General features: G+C 43.4%; 1 protein-coding gene across 1 annotated transcript; it reads right to left on the minus strand.

Moving 5' to 3' along the window:
- Positions 1-399: 399 nt before the first annotated feature.
- ppm1f (protein phosphatase, Mg2+/Mn2+ dependent, 1F) lies at positions 400-17,412 on the minus strand. The gene is made up of 8 exons (XM_041998787.1): positions 17,219-17,412; positions 12,328-12,528; positions 9,957-10,087; positions 8,060-8,262; positions 7,781-7,969; positions 6,919-7,062; positions 3,685-3,778; positions 400-2,917 (listed from the first exon to the last, which is right to left on the minus strand). The coding sequence occupies exons 2-8, from the start codon at positions 12,501-12,503 to the stop codon at positions 2,505-2,507; spliced, it is 1,350 nt and encodes a 449-aa protein (XP_041854721.1). The 5' UTR covers positions 12,504-12,528; positions 17,219-17,412; the 3' UTR covers positions 400-2,504.
- Positions 17,413-17,866: the final 454 nt, after the last annotated feature.

Here is a 17,866-nt window from a genome sequence, read left to right on the forward strand (position 1 = left end):
TCTGGGAGGAAACACGGATCAGGGACGGGCGACCCAGCTCAGTGTGATTAGAACTTCTGTTCCCATAAACCAGATTTGTTTCAGAAAAGCACTTTAGTCATGTGACTTCTGTCAGATTTTTACATACATGAGCTCAGAAACATGGAGTGCAAGTAACAGCATTTAATACTGATGGTGCAGAAAGAGCATGCTGAGGAGATCTGGTGGAAGACGAGGGCAGCTAACACGGATCAGGAAGATAACATGGATCAGGGAGAAAACACGGATCCGGGAGGAAACACGGATCAGGAAGAAAACACGGATCAGGGACAAAACACGGATCAGGGGGAAAACACGGATCCGGGGGAAAACACGGATCAGGGAGAAAACACGGATCAGGGAGAAAATACGGATCAGGAAGAAAACACGGATCAGGAAGAAAACACGGATCAAGGAGAAAACACGGATCAGGGAGAAAACACGGATCAGGAAGAAAACACGGATCAGGGAGAAAACAAGGATCCGAGAGGAAACACGGATCAGGGAGAAAACACGGATCAGGGAGAAAATACGGATCAGGAAGAAAACACGGATCAGGAAGAAAACACGGATCAAGGAGAAAACACGGATCAGGGAGAAAACACGGATCAGGAAGAAAACACGGATCAGGGAGAAAATACGGATCGGGAAGAAAACACGGATCAAGGAGAAAACACGGATCAGGGAGAAAACACGGATCAGGAAGAAAACACGGATCAGGGAGGAAACACGGATCCGGGAGAAAACATGGATCAGGGAGGAAACACGGATCAGGGAGAAAACACGGATCAGGGAGAAAACACGGATCAGGGAGGAAACACGGATCAGGGAGAAAACACGGATCAGGAAGAAAACACGGATCAGGGAGGAAACGCGGATCCGGGAGGAAACACGGATCAGGGACGGGCGACCCAGCTCAGTGTGATTAGAACTTCTGTTCCCATAAACCAGATTTGTTTCAGAAAAGCACTTTAGTCATGTGACTTCTGTCAGATTTTTACATACATGAGCTCAGAAACATGGAGTGCAAGTAACAGCATTTAATACTGATGGTGCAGAAAGAGCATGCTGAGGAGATCTGGTGGAAGAGGAGGGCAGCTAACACGGATCAGGAAGATAACACGGATCAGGGAGATAACACGGATCCGGGAGGAAACACGGATCAGGGAGAAAACACGGATCAGGAAGATAACACGGATCCGGGAGGGAACACGGATCAGGAAGATAACACGGATCAGGAAGATAACACGGATCCGGGAGGGAACACGGATCAGGGAGGGAAAACGGATCAGGGAGGGAACAGCCCTTTTCTTAATGTAGAACCGTCTTTCATCTCTGAATACTGAAGCTAAAAGCTATTAAATGTAAAACACTTGATGTTCCAGGTAAAATAATACGGAATATTTCAGATGTGTTAAACCAGTTGATTAAACCGGTCTGTTATAAAATCTTTCTTTCATATATCACTGCACATCCAGACCATGCAGGTCATTAGTGTCCCGCTTCCTTTTTCCCTGCTTGTAGAAGCCAAGCAGGATGGCGAGGACTCCTTTTCCACTCCTTTTAACAACTCACACCAGAAGTGACGGTCTTCTAGCTTTACTGTCTGGTTCTTGTTTGCTGGGCACAGTTTCAGATTATTTCAAGCGAAGCGCTGCAATAACTTAAATAATTTGAATACACGAGCTTTGTGTCTACATTCGCCAATCTGGTATAGAAAAACCTTAAAATAAATTTAAATTTTTAAGCAATTTGAAAGCTTTCACTCATATTTCCAACCCATTCAATTCATAGTTCATAATTTAATCACATAAAAATAAACCTCCAACAAAGAGGACGTCCTTGTTACGCTCAGTAAGGAGACTAAAAGAGGACATTCTGAGAGAAAACACACCTGTACACGTTCATTGAGGGTCAGAGCAGAGCATGAGAAAAACCATGATCGGCTTTTATTTTCCTCCTGAAATCCCAACGTGTCTCTGTCTGTGCAGAGGTGTGTGTGAGTGTGTGTGTGTATATCTATGACAGGAAATTGCCATAGATATGCACACTATAGGGGGGGTCTGACGTATAGTTAAAGGACACCAGCTGGGGCTGGGACACATCTGGCTGCAATGAGGTCCTGAATGCTGTAACAGACATTTAAGGAGATGCAGAAACTACTGAAACTGGGTGAAGACCAGTCCAACACATTATTCTAAACCGGAAGCATAGCGGGGAACCATCATCTGTCAGGAAGAAATGTGGTGGGGTGTGTGTTACAGTTAGAAGATCAAGGCAGAAACATGCAAAGCTTCCTTTGAATAAACTCGTCAGTGTTGGGTTTGTGAGTGGTTAACAGATAAAAGGTGGCATGAAGCTCATGTCTCATCATCATCAGATGTTTCTCAGACGTGACTCGGACAGAGTCGAGTCAGGTCTTCTTGGGTCTGTTAGCAGGATGTGCGAGGGAACCCGCTGACCAAAGCATGTTCAGGAACAAGATGTCAAACAGGTGTTTGGGAGGCTGGTATCATGGCAACAGGCTGCTGTGGTGCATCTTGGGAAGCGGAGTCTCCTGGAACTCGTGTTGTGGAGGAGTGTGGGTCCAGCAGCTCCTCCGGTGGACGCAGAAACACCAGCATCACAGTGATGTTATCACTGGAACCAGCAGCTTTGGCGTGACCTACCAACCTCTCAGCTACTGTCTTCTCCTCACGGGGATCTGGTGGAGCAGCTCCTTCTCCATCAGGGTCACCTGTCTGCTGGAGAGCCTCTACAACCAGACAGGGAACCTCAGAAGGTTTGACTGCATCAAAGAAGCCGTCGCACGCCAGCAGCACATAGTCTTCATCCCCCTGCAGCTGGACTGTGGAACAGTCAGCGTCTCCAGATACGTAGGGCTTCTGGTCAAAGTCACCTGGAGGAGGAACGAGGATGAAACACCACGTCAGACGAACATCAAGCCTTTTCTCAGAGGAAGCTCATCTTCAGGTTTACATGCAGTTATGTTCAAGGCCTCAGCACCACCAGTGGTCCTGCAGGAGGACCGCTGCCTCTACTAAGGGTCTGTTTTCTTGATTTAGATTTCACATCCTCTAAAATGTTTATATTATGATCTCATCATTTATCTCTTTTGTTCCCTCACACGTTTTTATCTGTTCCCACAGTTTTTCAGCTTTATGTCTGAATGTGGTTCAGAACATAATCCTTTAATTGCAGCAGAGTTGGGGTGGGGGTTAGTCTTTTATTAGTTTTTAGTTGCTGTATTTTACATTTTATACACAGAGGGGGCTGTCTCTTTCAGGAACTACTTTCTTCTCTACAGTGATCATAAATGAGGAACAAAGAGACAGTTTGACTGGTTTAGCTTAGTTTTTTCCTACGTTTCAGACATAGAACATATACATAGAAAGATTTTCCCATGTTTTCCATGCTCTATGTGGAAAACTAGAAACGTCCATGGTACATTTGTACTAAATACAACAGCAAAAATAAAGCTGGGAGTGGAAACATTAATATTAAAATAACTAAGAACTAGTAAAAACAATGATGTAGTGCACAGAAACGATGAAGAGGAGGAGGAACGAGACTGATCACTGAATGTTCCTTTTAGAGAAGAATTTGAAGCGTCATACAGACACATATGTGGATGATAAACATGCAGATTCATGGTGAATTACTTACCTATGGCTCTAGAGACGGCATAGGTACCATTAACCCGCCAGCAGCCCATGAAAGTGATGCAGCCGCCCAGATCCTCGATTCTCTTCTTCTCGTCCTGTAAGTGGATAACAAGTATGTCTCAGCTCAGTGGCACATAAACTGTGTTTTAATGTGAATCCGTGGTGGCTTCAAGGTTTTTACATGAAGCCAGATTAAATTTATACTACAGACAGAGACGTGTATGTCTCAAAACTCAGAAATTATTGTCTTTGGTCATAAACACACATTTTTGAGCAAGATGACATAACGACTCCAGGACCGAACGTTTTATCAGCTTTAGTAAAATGCTGCAGAAATATGAGTAAATGCATTCAGGAACCAGTCCAGAGGGTTAAGAGTCATGCTGGAGGGTCTAAATAAAAACATCCTGCCCAGTTCATCCGATCATTTCAGTTTCATTTTTACTTTCATCCATCTCTGACTCTGAGGTTGGACAGAAATGACGTAAAAAATCTACTAAAGTTCAGAGTTGATCATTTCAGAGATAAAGTTTCTTTGTTCTTTGATGGAAAAGAGAATGATGAGGCAGTTTTTTATGCCATAAACTTGTATGATTAAATGCATTCAGTTGAATTTGTAATCTGGCTTTTTTTCCCTGAAAACAGTTTTTCTGGTGGAAACTCTGGCTGATCATCTCTGTGAAACTCTTTCAGCTGATCAGTCACGTTTGCCTCCTGATCGTCTCCTTCATGTGTCCTCCACTTCCTGATCCCTGAGATTTGAGGACAGGTGTCCAGGATCAGGTGTGAACTGGTTTTTAGTGCCTCGAACAGATGCTGACCAGCAGAACGTAAAGCTCTTCTTTTTGTTCAAGCTGTAAAGAGGAGATGCAAGACTGACTGATACCAATGTATAACGTATAGCAGTAGTAGTCTGGAGCTCACAAAGGCATGGATGTCCTCCAGATCACTGTGACTGAGGAAAGGCTTTACGTGGGACAATAGACAGAGCTGAAAGAAACTTGCTTTCACAACAGCATCAACCTGACTGTCCAAATTTCAAGCGACAGTCCAGTTTTACCCCCAGATGTTTAACCACCTGATTGAGGTGGGGGCTGAAAAACCTGGACTGGGTTTAACGTTGTGATGACAAGCTGGATGCTCCCTCTCCTCTTTAGTCTGCAGGACACGGCGTCCATGCTTTCCAAAAAGAATTTCACATTTTCATCCATCTGACCACAGAAAACTTTTCCACTTTACCCCAGACCATTTTAAACGAGTTCTGGTCCAGAGAAGACGGTGGTGTTTCTGGATCCTGTTCACCGATGGCTTCTTCTTTAACGCTAAAACTTATTTTAAGGCACTGGTGGCCTAGACAGGAAGTGGGGCACAGATGCCCTGCCTAAGACCTAAGACCTAAGACACAAGGTTAGACTGGTTTCACAGGAGCCTCTGTGTTGGTGCTGAGCCAGTTTAGCTATCTGGCGCCACCATGTGGCTCCTTTTTCAGAGGACAGAGATTTAACCTGCATGTTTCCAGATCATCTGAATCTTGGCATGTTCTGTAGATAATTTAATATTCAATTTTTACAATTTTATGGTGAGGATATCTGTAGCTGCTTGTTGCTAGGCAACCTGACTACATGGCATCAATTTCAAGATGAGCTCATAAAAACCTATAAAATGTCTGACTGTAGATCCGATACGTTATAGTCGCTGGTTCAAGCCTCGGCTGAGGGACGTTCGAACATGGGGGCCTCACTGCGTGGAGTTTGCATGTTCTCCCCGTGTATGCGTGGGCCCTCTCCGGCTTCCTCCCACCGTCCAAAGACATGCATGATAGGTTAATTGGTCACTCTAAATTGTTCCTAGGAATGAGTGTGTGTGTGAATGGTTGTTTGGCCCTGCGATGGACTGGTGACCTGTCCAGGTGTACCTGCCTCTCACCTGTTAAAATGCTGGGATAGACTCCAGCTTCCCCGCAACCCGAAGTGGACAAAGCAGTCAAGATAATGAATGAATGAATGTTTCCCACAGTGAGCTGGAGATGATCTGATCAGGTCTCAGTAACTTCTGATCAATCTTCCCAAAAAAGTTCCTGTTAAAGAGTTCCGCTGTGATCTGGACCAGAACGTTCCAGATCTCTACAAACTGGACAGAAACTGGTGAAGATCTCAGAGAAAAGAAGCAGGAGACACGTCAGACAGAGCGATGCTGGAAGCAACGCTGGGAATGCTGCTGGGAATGCTGCTGGGAATCATGCTGGGAATGCTGCTGGGGATGCTGCTGGGAATCATGCTGGGAATGCTGCTGGGATTATGTGTGTATTCAAATCTCCTTTATTTCTCCAGAACATCTAAAATCGACTGAAGCTTAGTGATGAGCTTCACAGGATAAAACTACAACAGCTTGCTGCGGAGGTTCTGGTGGTTCAGTCCTTCTCTGTGATTTTTTTAATGACACTATTTATCCGTTTCTTTTGTTTCTGACAGGCAGTCCCTGATCTCTCTGATCCACATCATCGCAGTCCCTGATCTCTCTGATCCACATCATCGCAGTCCCTGATCTCTCTGATCCACATCATCGCAGTCCCTGATCTCTCTGATCCACATCATCGCAGTCCCTGATCTCTCTGATCCACATCATCGCAGTCCCTGATCTCTCTGATCCACATCATCGCAGTCCCTGATCTCTCTGATCCACATCATCGCAGTCCCTGATCTCTCTGATCCACATCATCGCAGTCCCTGATCTCTCTGATCCACATCATCTTTCCTCTCTGCAGCGTTCATTTATTTTTCTGTTGTTTATTAAACTTGGTTTCTTGTTTATTGTTAAATCAGATTTTCTCCTGTTTTGTTTCCATGAGTGTGAAACTCACTGCATTTCCTCCCTAAAAATAAATGTTAACCAAACCTGAATGAGTGAACTAAACAGAGATCACTGGCCATCAGCTGATGGTGGACCACCTGTTTGCAGACTCAGGTCTGGTAACTCAGGTCCAGTCACAGGAGGCCGGGGATTGTAAACATGAAGACAGGTGAATCATCAGGACTCATTGTAGCCCCAGATCCCACAGCAGGTATCTCTGTCCTAGTCGCCATAGTTTAGTTGCAGATAATTTGCTGTGTTGATTTTTAACACTCATTGGGACATTTCCTTGGAAGTTTGTATTTGTGAATTGGCATTAAATAAATAATAAAATAAACTCAACTAAACAAACACAGAGCTGCTGCAGTGTGTGTGACATCTTTACCTCTCTTTCTGGTTTGTGAGGGTTCATGAGTGTAACAGCTTGTCCCTCTCTGACCAGTACAGCCTGGGAATCTCCAAGCCAGGCCACAGTCAGCTCCTGATCCTGGATCAGTACGGCCACTGCAGTACTGCCACTCCTCAGACGCTGCCAACACACACACACACACAGCGGATGGAAAACAGTGTTCGTTGCTGCTCTCAAGACTGTTTCAGTGAACACACAGTTGGAACAGCCTCCTAAATGATGTCTTAGGCCATTTCTATGAAAATGTAAGAACTATTTTTCTATTAAAAGAAAACATGATCAGACATTCAAACTATTGTTAATAGAATGATTATTAAAGCATAAGAATCTGTTTACTTGAACTTTTCTTGACACACTAGCTAGGAAGCAGTAATCCCAACATGTAGCATAACAACATGACGAAAGAAGCAACTCAGACTCCACCAAGCATCCGCATCCAAACCAAACCCAGTTCAAACCCCAAGCAGTCATATGAGAATGTAAGAAAAACATGAAAACAGCTCTGTTCACTTTAGAGCTTCGACTACTTTTCTCCTTTCTCTGACCACTTTACTAATTCCAAGGACTACTTCAGCCATTCCTAGAACTACTTCACTAATCAGAGTTAATGACAACGGTCCCTCTCATTGGTTTGGGGAGGACATTTTCGGGATTGTTGCTCCAACCCACGAGACTGCCTCACCTTACATACCCGGCTTCATCCACCTGTTCAGACATGAGGGCACCTGTAGCCACGGGAACATGCGCATCTTGTACATTCAGCCGGATGACAAAAGGACCACCAAAAATACTCAAATCACAGAAAGATTTAAAGCCCATACTACTGTCGGGTCGGTACCTCTCTCTTGGCTTTGCTTCTGAACATGTCGTCTGTGCGTTTGAAGGCACTTTTAAAAGCTGCCGCGGTGTCACTCTGCAGTGCATCCTGTTGACTCAGAACACCATGGAGGTGGGTGGAGGCGTAGGTGGCAGCATCCACCCCTCCATGGCCGTCAAACACAGCATAGTAGGCACGCTCCACTCCGTCCTGGACGGTGGCGGGAGAAACCTCACGTTAGGTTTTCTAATGAGACTGGAAGTTTGTGTAAAAAGCGCCATTTTGGTTGAAGTCTTGTACCTGGATCCCAAAGAGCTGGTTGAACTCAGGCAGGACCAAGTGTTTGTCTTCCATCTTCCTCCTTGTGTTCTTGATGGCATGAACAGAGCAGTGAAGGGAACGAGAGGTGGAGGGCTTCAGCTTGGGCGGGTCTTTGTGCCAGGCCAGCGCTACGTCCACCAGTTTGCTCAGGAAGAGGCGCTGAACCGCCTCCGACTGGAGTACTGACAGGAAAACGAAAAGAACAAAATGCATCCCAATCACTGGTTTCACTCATCTTCCACATCAGATTCCAACCATGTCTTTCCCTCCCTCACTGAACTGGATCTCACTGACCTAAACAATGATTTTATGCATACATACAGTACTTGTTCTTATCATTTAAGACTTTGTTTTTATTCATTTATTTTTTTATTGAGATTTATTTTACAAACATAAAGTGCTTTATAAATAAAATTCATTATTACTACCATTATTATACATGAACTTCAGCTGGTTCATGACCCAAAACATCCAGGTTTCCATGACTACATCATGTATGAATAAGCTCATGAGACAATAGCAGGCTGGTTTTTTACAGTCAGACTCTCAGTGATGAAACCACCGTACACCTCCTGCTCAGGAGAGATTACACATCAGATTTGGATCTTAAACAAAGCGAGCACCTGGGTTTACCTCAGCTAACGGGTAACTACCCTCCAACTGGATAATTCCTGCACAGATGATTACCTTTTAGCTGCAACAACTTATTTAACCCAACTGATGCAGAGAGCAGCTTCTCATTTCTTAAATAAACATGTGCAGAGACACATTCCGTGGTTGTGGAAAAGATGTTCATCTGTTTAATAAAGGTTAGATTATTGGCATCAAGCGAAGAAAACATGTAAAGAGATGCTGAAACTACTTAAACTACTAAACATCGTCTTCCAGGAAGAAATGTGGTTTGAAAAACTTCTTCAGTGATGGCGATCACGGAAACGTTTGGTGAAATCAGACAGTAAAAAACCACCAGTAGAACACAGGGCGATGTTTAATAGTAAAAGGAAGAACATTTCCACGTGAGCATTGTGAAGGGAACTTGGGATCGGGACTGAACAGCTGTGTAGACATAAGAAAACCACTACTCTGTGAGGATAATCTAAAAGAAACTTTGGTTTACTAGGAAGCATAATGATTGGACTCTGGAGCAACAGAAAAAGGACATGTGGTCTGATGAGTCCAGATTTACCCTGATGGATCATCAGGGTAAGAAGAGAGGAGGATGAAGGGATGCAGCCATCATGCCCAGTGCCTACTCTACAAGCAGGTGGGGGGAGTCTATGATCTGGGGTTGCTGCAGTGGGTCAGGTCTAGGTTCAGTGGTTCGCCTCTTCCATCATCAATACAAGATGTTGGAGAAAAAATTATGCAACTCTGGATGGAAATAAATGTTGTAAAAGCTTCCTGAGATGAAGCCACAGAGAATGCTGCTGGAAACAGAACTGAAGGAGGTCAACAAGGTATGATGGTGGATAATTGTTTTGTTTTTGTTTTGGGAGGGACAGTGCATCTTTATCAGAAGTTGCTGGATACCAAACCCTCTGGACTGAAACTCTGAACTGTTATAGACACCATCAGAACAGGTAACAGCTAACATGATGAACATTTTCATCAGAGGAACAGATTCTGTCCAGATTACACCACCAGCTGCATGGTAGGAGGTCTGGAAAATATCCAGACTTTATACCAGAATGAGGACAGAGCCTCTGTCTGAGGATCGTCCAACATCTTCCTGGATGCCTACAGATAGTTCACTCTCTGTATTGTGGAAATGTCTTTAAACACATAAGTCATCTTTATGGATGAGTCAGAAGTCTCTGACGTATGTGTGGAAACTTCCTTCAACCCATCAACACAGTTCAAGCAGCAGAAAACTCACAGACTTCTTTCTCCTCCTCTTCCTGGTTGGCATCAGCTTCCTGGATGAAGTGGAAAGGTGAAAGGTCACTTTTCTGAAGCTGGGACAGCGCTGCCTGGCATAGCAGGGCACCGAGGCCTGGAGGACAACCCCTGAATCAACAGAGATACACGTCAGAATCTGAGACCTGAGTTCAGACGAGTCATCTGTCACTCAGACACGTATGAAAAGCAAACATTGCCCTGGTGGTGAAGACTGGGTTGAGGAAACAGGAAGTGAAGAGAACAATAGTGTTTTTGCAGACAGGATATAATGTCTTCCTCACAAAGAAAAATATGAACAGACCAGAGACACAGTTTCTATTTTCTGTGCTCAGTTCCAGCACATCGGGCTGCTTTATGATTGAAATGCGCCTTTATATTCACACTTTATGTTCTTGGCTAACTTTCTGTTCAGGTATTTCCCCACCGGACCTCACTTTTCACTGCACTGAAAAATGATTTATATCCTTAATGCACAACTCCTGTTGTAAGTAAAACTGGAATAATATGATTTCCAAATCTCATCAACCCATATTTTATTACCCAGTAGAGTCCGGTCCTCGAGATCCTGCAACTTTTAGATGCACCCCTTCTCCAACACACTTAAATCAAATGACTGGCTGGTTACCAGGCCTCCACAGAGCTGAATGACATGTGGATGGCATCTGATTCAAGTGTGTTGGAGAAGGGGTGCATCTAAAAGTAGCAGGATGGTAGATGTGGAGGACCGAACTTGGGCACCCCTGCAGCAGAACATAAACATCATATTGGGCGTTGAAACTGACATTTTATCATTTTATGGAAAACGTGAGCTTACTGTGAATCTGATGGCAGCAACACGTCTGTAAAAAGTATTTCCAGCGTGATGTTTAGCATCGTGTAGCATCCCCTACGGTGGCCAGGAAGTGCAAAACAATATAATATCGAGTGAAAAAATTTTACATTTCGCGATACAAAATTACATCCACGGCAACACTTTCACATTGTCAGAATGCACATTTACATCACACGTGTTTCATGTAAATTTAAAGTTTCTTCGTCGTTGGTAAGTGTGTTTTGGCATTGTACTTTTGTTTTCTAAATGTAAACACGGTTTTGTTTTGCACTTTCATCCAGGTTTCAACTTTGCCTCGGACATTTACATGAGCTTTGGTCCAGAAAAGACGGCGCTGGTTCTAGGTCCTGTTCACTTTATTCTTCTTTATTCTTTATTCTGATGGAGTTTTAACCTGCATTTGTGGCGTCAGGGTGAACTGTGCTCACAGATGATGACTTCTGGAAGTCTTTTCTAGTAGAGAACCTCTGTCCATCTTTCCATCTGAGCGACTCTGCCTCTCTGAAATGCTCCTTTTATACCCAGTCAGTCATGTTACTGACATGTTGGCAATTAAACCTAATTAGTTGTGAAATCATCTTCCAGATGTTATTTTTCCAGCCTTTTGTTGCTCCTGTTTATTTTACAAACGTGTTGCTGCATCAGATTCAAACTGAGCTCATACTTTTCATGAAATGATAAAACGTCTCCGTTTCAACACCTGATGTGTTGTTTGTCTTCTGCTGGGAATAAAAGATGTGTTGGTGAGATTTGGAAATCATTGGATTAAGTTTTTATTTACATTTTACACAGAGACCTGACTTATAGAGGTTGAGTTAGTGATAACTGTATATGTGATAATAATTACAGTACTTCAGGATATGCGCCTGTAATCTTTAGGAAACCTCCACTGAAGGTTCTAGACCTGGGGTGCCCAAAGTAGAACCGTGGACCAAATTTGACCCGCAAGCCTGTTAACGTCTGGACGTCACACTTGAAAGATTGGCTCACACCTCAATGACATACTCACCTTATCAGTGGGCCAGGTGCAACCTAACACGAACCAGCTTCAAGTCCCACTAGTGCAACATGCCTGGTTGAACATGCATCGTTTGTTGTTGGTGACATTTTGAACTATATTGCGATTATTGTTTCTTCCAGCTATGCCTTTATTCTTACTTTGCCATACTGATGTCTGCAGCATGTTATTTGCACTGATGGAAAAGAATTCATTTGCATGCATGAACAATAATTAAAAGAACTATGATTTATTTGTGTTTCACCCTTAAAATTGCTGTGTTTGACCCGTGGCTCACTGGTACATTTTCACTTTGGCCCTTGGAGGCAAAAAGCTTGGGCACCCCTGTTCTAGACGGCTTATATGATGGGACCTTCAAGGACCTGCTTAGACACCGCTCCAGATGGTTCTGTAGAACAAACCATCAGATAGTCCAGGTTCATTTCCAGGTTAGTGCAACTGTGTAGTTTTTGTCCATCTTGGTCTTCAAGCGAACCAGAAATGTTTTCCATGTCCCACCTGTTAGCCAGCAGCCTCAGGCCCAGCTCCAAGCTCTCTCCAGGCAGCTCCTCCAGGGACATCCTGCGGCTCAAAGCGTTGACCGGCAGCACACCTCCTCCCTCCAGAGCAGCAGGGAACTCCTCCTTAAACCTTCCCAGGAAGACCCGGGCCTCCTCCTCCATCTCAGTCAGCATTTATTTTTTGGCAGCTGCGTTTGCTCTGGAAAAAAGCAGGAATAAACTACGAAAACCCACTTTGATTCAGTGATATTAAGATAATCCAGAGAGAGAAGTAACACATATCTTCATCTCCAGCTGTTTCAGCAAATTAAACAAGAAGAAGTGCATGACTCTGGCAAAACATCTCCAATTTGGCCTTCAAACTGTCCAACTGATGAGCTTTTTTTCAGGGTCACATTATCATTTTCCCTTCTGGAAATACTACAGCCAACATGCAGCCTCCACCTTTTAACCCTTGAAACTCCACTAGCTCTCCAGCACTGCCCAAGTGCTATAACTTCTATCATCAGCAGCTTCTCAGGAACAGTAGTGTGCAACTCTTTGGGGTACATTGTGATGGATAGTTTACTGATTTATGGAAGTTTTCTAGGCATTTCTATTTCGTCCAGGACGTTTACAATCCAGCCACAACATGTAGTGACTCTATCTGGTAAATCCACAATGATCCATGATAAAACCATTTATCACATTTTTATAATAAAAAAATCACTATGACTACTTTGTTGCTAAGAGACCTCTATTTAGACCTGGACATGATGATGAAGCCACTTCCTGTCAGACTTTCCACCAATCAGAGAGCTTAGATTGACGGTAACGTCCAATCAGGAGCAGCCAAAGATCAACCAGTGAGCAGAAAGTTCTATGTGTGTGTGAAAAGAAGAAAAATAATGCTCCTCTATGGCTGGAATAAAGCCAAGAAGACGTTCCTGATGCACGGTGGCGCCACAAAGCAGCTGAGCTGGAGTTGGTTTAGTGAGGATAGCAGGTAAATAGTAGCAGGAATAACTGGAAATGAGGAAAAAGTGGAAACATGGAAATAGTTTCTGTTGTGTGTTTGTTTCAATAACAATATTTTTTCTCCTGAAAGCCAAGACTTGAGAGAACGATGAGATGAGAAAAGGTTTGGTCACTGTTGGTCTGTGTGTTATTTCTACAAAGTTCTGTTAGTAATAAATTCTGCTTTCTTCTTCTGGTCGACCTTTATGCTGCTAAATCTATTCATACATTCATTTTACATCATTTTACCTCCCAGTCTGACAGCTGAGGCTGTCCTAACAACATCTGAATGTTGACTGGAATGAAAAGGGTTCAGCTTATACGTGCAGTTTTACATTTTTTAATAAAGGCAAACCAAACATAGATAAAATGGTTTGGAGTTTTAAGGTTTAAACTAAAACTTCTGCTTTAGGTTTATATGTGTCCAAGTCTTTTTTCCCCATTTATCAGTGATGAGGTTTCAACAACCACAACAACAATTAAGACATCAGTAAATCTCACTGGGACCTTGGAAAATCCTCCATCCTATTCAGGATATGAGCTATGTGGTCCTGCTGGGGTGGAATGAAGACCAGGATGCTTCAAAGCAGCCTTCAGCTCTTCTGCATCGCTCGGTCTCATGAGTCTCATCTTTCTCTTGGTAAAGGTCCATAGATTTTCTACGAGGTTCAGATCAGCAGAGTTTTGCTGGCCAGTCAAACACAATAAAAACCAGGTTGTGGTTCTTGAGGCAGTGTGTGCAGGTGCCACGTCCTGCTGGAAATAAAGTCAGTATCTCCACAAAGCTTTTCTGCTGAAGGAAGCATGAAGAGCTCTAAAACCTCCTGGTAGACGCTGTGTGGACTCTGGACTTAATAAAGCCCAGTGGACCAGCACCAGATGACATGGCTCCCACATCACCACCCACTGTGGAAACTTCACGCTGCACTTTAAGGGTCTTGGATTGTTGCCTCTCCGTTCTTCCTCTAGACTCTGGGACCTGGATTTCCACATGAGATGCAGAATTTGCTTCATCAGAAAAGAGAACTTTGGACCACTGCTCAGGAGACCAGGGGCCTTATTTATAAAACTGCATGGCAAAGCAAAAAGGCAGAATAGTGGCAGCAGGTGGTAGATACTGTCATCAGTGTCAGAAGGAAGACACGCCAGAGACATCGCAACATCTGGCTGGTTATCTCAGTCAGTAGAGCATCTGTCTGTCATGCAGCAGATCGAAGTTCAAATCCCAGAGTGGTGAATCGCTTTGGAGAACAGCTTCTGCTAACTGACATTAATGATTCTGGTAATTTGTTTTAATTTATTAAATAAATATGTACAGATACATCTAAGATTGGTAGCAGTTTATTTAGTGTTATTTCTTTCTAGTTGCTGGGTGTTCCAGCTGGGTGGGCGGTGCTCCAGCTGGGTGGGCGGCGCTCCAGCTGGGTGGGTGGTGCAGAGGGACACCATCACCGCTATTAACCAGGTGGACAAGGAGTTGTGGGAAATAAAGACCGTCTGGACAGAAATGAGGACAATAATAAAAACATTGTGTAAGAATAAATAAAGGAAATCCTCCTCTTGTGTGTTTCGTTAGCGTAGCATCACTTCTAGACCTCCAGCCTCCAGTCTGGTCCCGCTCTGCTGGAATGAAGGACCAAAGCTACTTTCCACACTGATGCTACATGCTGGCAGCAGACTGGCTCCTTATTTATCTGGATGGGTTTTATAACATGAAGTTTTGTTTCAAAATGACAGAACATGTTTTAGTGGTTGAACTTCTTATTAATATCGTCTCCCTTCTTCTTGGAAATCTTGTTTTTTGTGTTTTTTCCCTAGCGTGCGCTCTTAGGAGAATTTTGAATGTTTTGAATTGAATGTGCATTTTTATTCATTTCTGCAAACAGCTTTAATATCTAACATGTGGTGTGAAAGGTAACAGTGGATTGTGTACAAATGTCTCATTTCACATCATTTCCTTGATTTTATTCTGGACCGTTGGTGTCGCAGTTTCCCGCTGCCGATTGGTCCAAAGTTCTGTTCTCTGATGAAAGGAAATATTGATGTCCTTTGGAAATCAAGGTCCTAAAGTCTGAAGAAAGAGAGGAGAGGCACAGAATCCACGTTGCCTGAGTTGGAGAGTAAAGTTTCCAGTCAGTGATGGTTTGGGTGCCATGTCATCTGCTGGTGTTGGTCCACTGTGTTTTCTTAGGTCCATGGTCAACGCAGCGTCTACCAGGACGTTTTAGAGAACTTCATGCTTCCTGCCGCTGACCAACTTTATGGAGATGCAGATTTCATTTTCCAACAGGACTTGACACCTGCACACAGTGTCAAAGCTACCAGGACCTGGTTTAAGGACCATAGTATCCGTGTTCTTAACTGGCCAGAAAACTGGCCTGACCTTAACCCCATAGAAAATCTCTGGGGTATTGTGAAGAGGAAGATGCGATACACCAGACCCAACAATGCAGAAGAGCTGAAGGCCACTATCAGAGCAACCTGGGCTCTCATAACACCTGAGCAGTGCCACAGACTGATGGACTCCATGCCACGCCGCATGCTGCAGGAATTCAGGCAAAAGGAGCAACGACTAAGTACTGAGTGCTGTACATGCTCATACTTTTCAGTTAGCCAACATTTGCAGAAATTTTTTTGTATTGGTCTTAATATTCTAGTTTTCTGGGATACTGAATTTGGGGTTTTCATAAGTTGTCAGTTATAATCACCAAAATAAAAAGAAATAAACATTTGAAATATGTCAGTCTGTGAGGAATGAATGTCTTCATTATACAAGTTTCACTTTTTGAATGGAATTACTGAAATAAATCAACTTTTTCATGATATTCTAATTTTATGACGAGCACCTGTACATAATAAATGTCACTGTGACATCAAAACGAGTAAAAAACACAGTTAGTTTTAGTTAAAGTTACATAGTGCTATTTTATGACATTATCTACAGGCAAAGGCCTGAAATATGCTAATCAAAAACATCTGTATTTCTTAAACTCATCTCACTCAAAGGCTGTTCAACGTGATGCTGCTGTTGGAAAAACAGAGAGGATATCAGCTGTCCGGACGGATTACTGTTGATGAAATGGACCAATGAAGACATAGCAGGCGAAGAAATATCTATTCAACTATTCTGAGGGCAAAATTTCTGTTTAAAAGGGAAAAACAGAGATAAAACCTTAAAACCCGCGTTCAGATTTAGTCCATCAACAATTCAATTTTTTAATTTATAAAAAAAAAAAAAAAAACAGGAAAAAGAAGCAGTGAAAAAAAAACGTTCTCTAACTTCATGGTGTCTGTAGTTGCGAGTATGAGCGATCACGCGCTTGTTTGGACAGGGCAGAGCTGTGTTGGGTAGCAGAACACGATACAACACCGGTGCAACAAACCAGTGTGTTCCTTCTGCTTCCAGCAGCTTCCGCTCAGATTCAAAGAACAAACAAAGACAGGCTGGGAGAGATAACCCTAAAAATCTCCACATGACGGTTAAACAAACCCTGACATGGTCATAGAAATAAATTTAAACGTGGTGTTGACGAAGATGACGATAAAAACGAACTCTTCCGGTGTTGCAGCAGATCACTGATGCCTTTAGCTCACGGTCGACAGTTAACTTGTTAAAACATGTTGAAGACCGGATTGTTGCGAAGAAAACGCGGTCAGAAGGAAAACCATGCAGCATTTACATGAAATGTTTAATATGTTGATTATTTCAAAGTGAGTCCTTAGTTAAACCTCAGTAAAATAACGGAACCTCAGCTCAATAAACTGCTGGTAGTTCAAACACCGACACCCGACACACCTCCTAGCCTACATGACAGCAGAAAAACACCAACATTGCTTCAACTCTTCATAAACACCCGTTTTTCCACGAGGAGAAAGTAATTTCTTCTTCTTACCTCGGACTGGGAGTAGTTTCCTGTCAGGCACGCGGACAGTCTGCAGGAATCACGCACTTCGGTGGGACAAAGAGTATAAACAGAGATTCATTGATAAAACGCGCGCACACGCAAACAGACCCCCGCCTGGCAACCCGGAGAGAGTAGTAACAGCAGGTCAATGTGGAAGCGTGCACGGTGCGCCATCAACGCTGTTTACAGAGCTGTGGTCAGCGCAACATCCTATTGGACCAGGGCTTCACTGACGTCATCATTCTCGTTTCCATTTCCGCTTTAAGTTTAAAGGGCTAAATTGCCTTAAACCGGGTGCTTCTATTTTACTACCTTTTTACTACCCTGTGTTGCTGTTATCAACTACAAAACAAACAAACTAATATTTCATTTGAACTAGTAAAATATCTTAACATCTCATTTAAAAAAATATGCTATACTTTTTTGGAGTATGGGGGGGGCACTAATTTTTTATTTTTTCTACAGCTTGTCTGTCTTTTTCCATCCATCCATCCATCGTCTGTACCGCTTCGTCCATTAAGGGTTGCGGGGAAGCTGGAGGCTCTCCCAGCGTGTAGCAGGTGAGGAGCAGGGTACACCCTGGACAGGTCACCAGTCCATCGCGGGGCCAGTCTTTTTATAGGTGCTTCTGAGGGT

The sequence above is a fragment of the Melanotaenia boesemani genome, chromosome 11 (assembly GCF_017639745.1).
Source record: "Melanotaenia boesemani isolate fMelBoe1 chromosome 11, fMelBoe1.pri, whole genome shotgun sequence".
In the NCBI taxonomy this organism is placed as follows: Eukaryota; Metazoa; Chordata; class Actinopteri; order Atheriniformes; family Melanotaeniidae; genus Melanotaenia; species Melanotaenia boesemani.

Excerpts from the sequence above, each read along its gene's own strand:
- ppm1f (XM_041998787.1), bottom strand. The coding sequence starts at position 12,503 with ATGCTGACTGAGATGGAGGAGGAGGCCCGGGTCTTCCTGGGAAGGTTT. Across the intron at positions 3,779-6,918 it reads CTCACAAACCAGAAAGAGAG|GACGAGAAGAAGAGAATCGA; the intron begins GTAAAGATGTCA and ends ATCCACTTACAG. Across the intron at positions 2,918-3,684 it reads TGCCGTCTCTAGAGCCATAG|GTGACTTTGACCAGAAGCCC; the intron begins GTAAGTAATTCA and ends TTCCTCCTCCAG.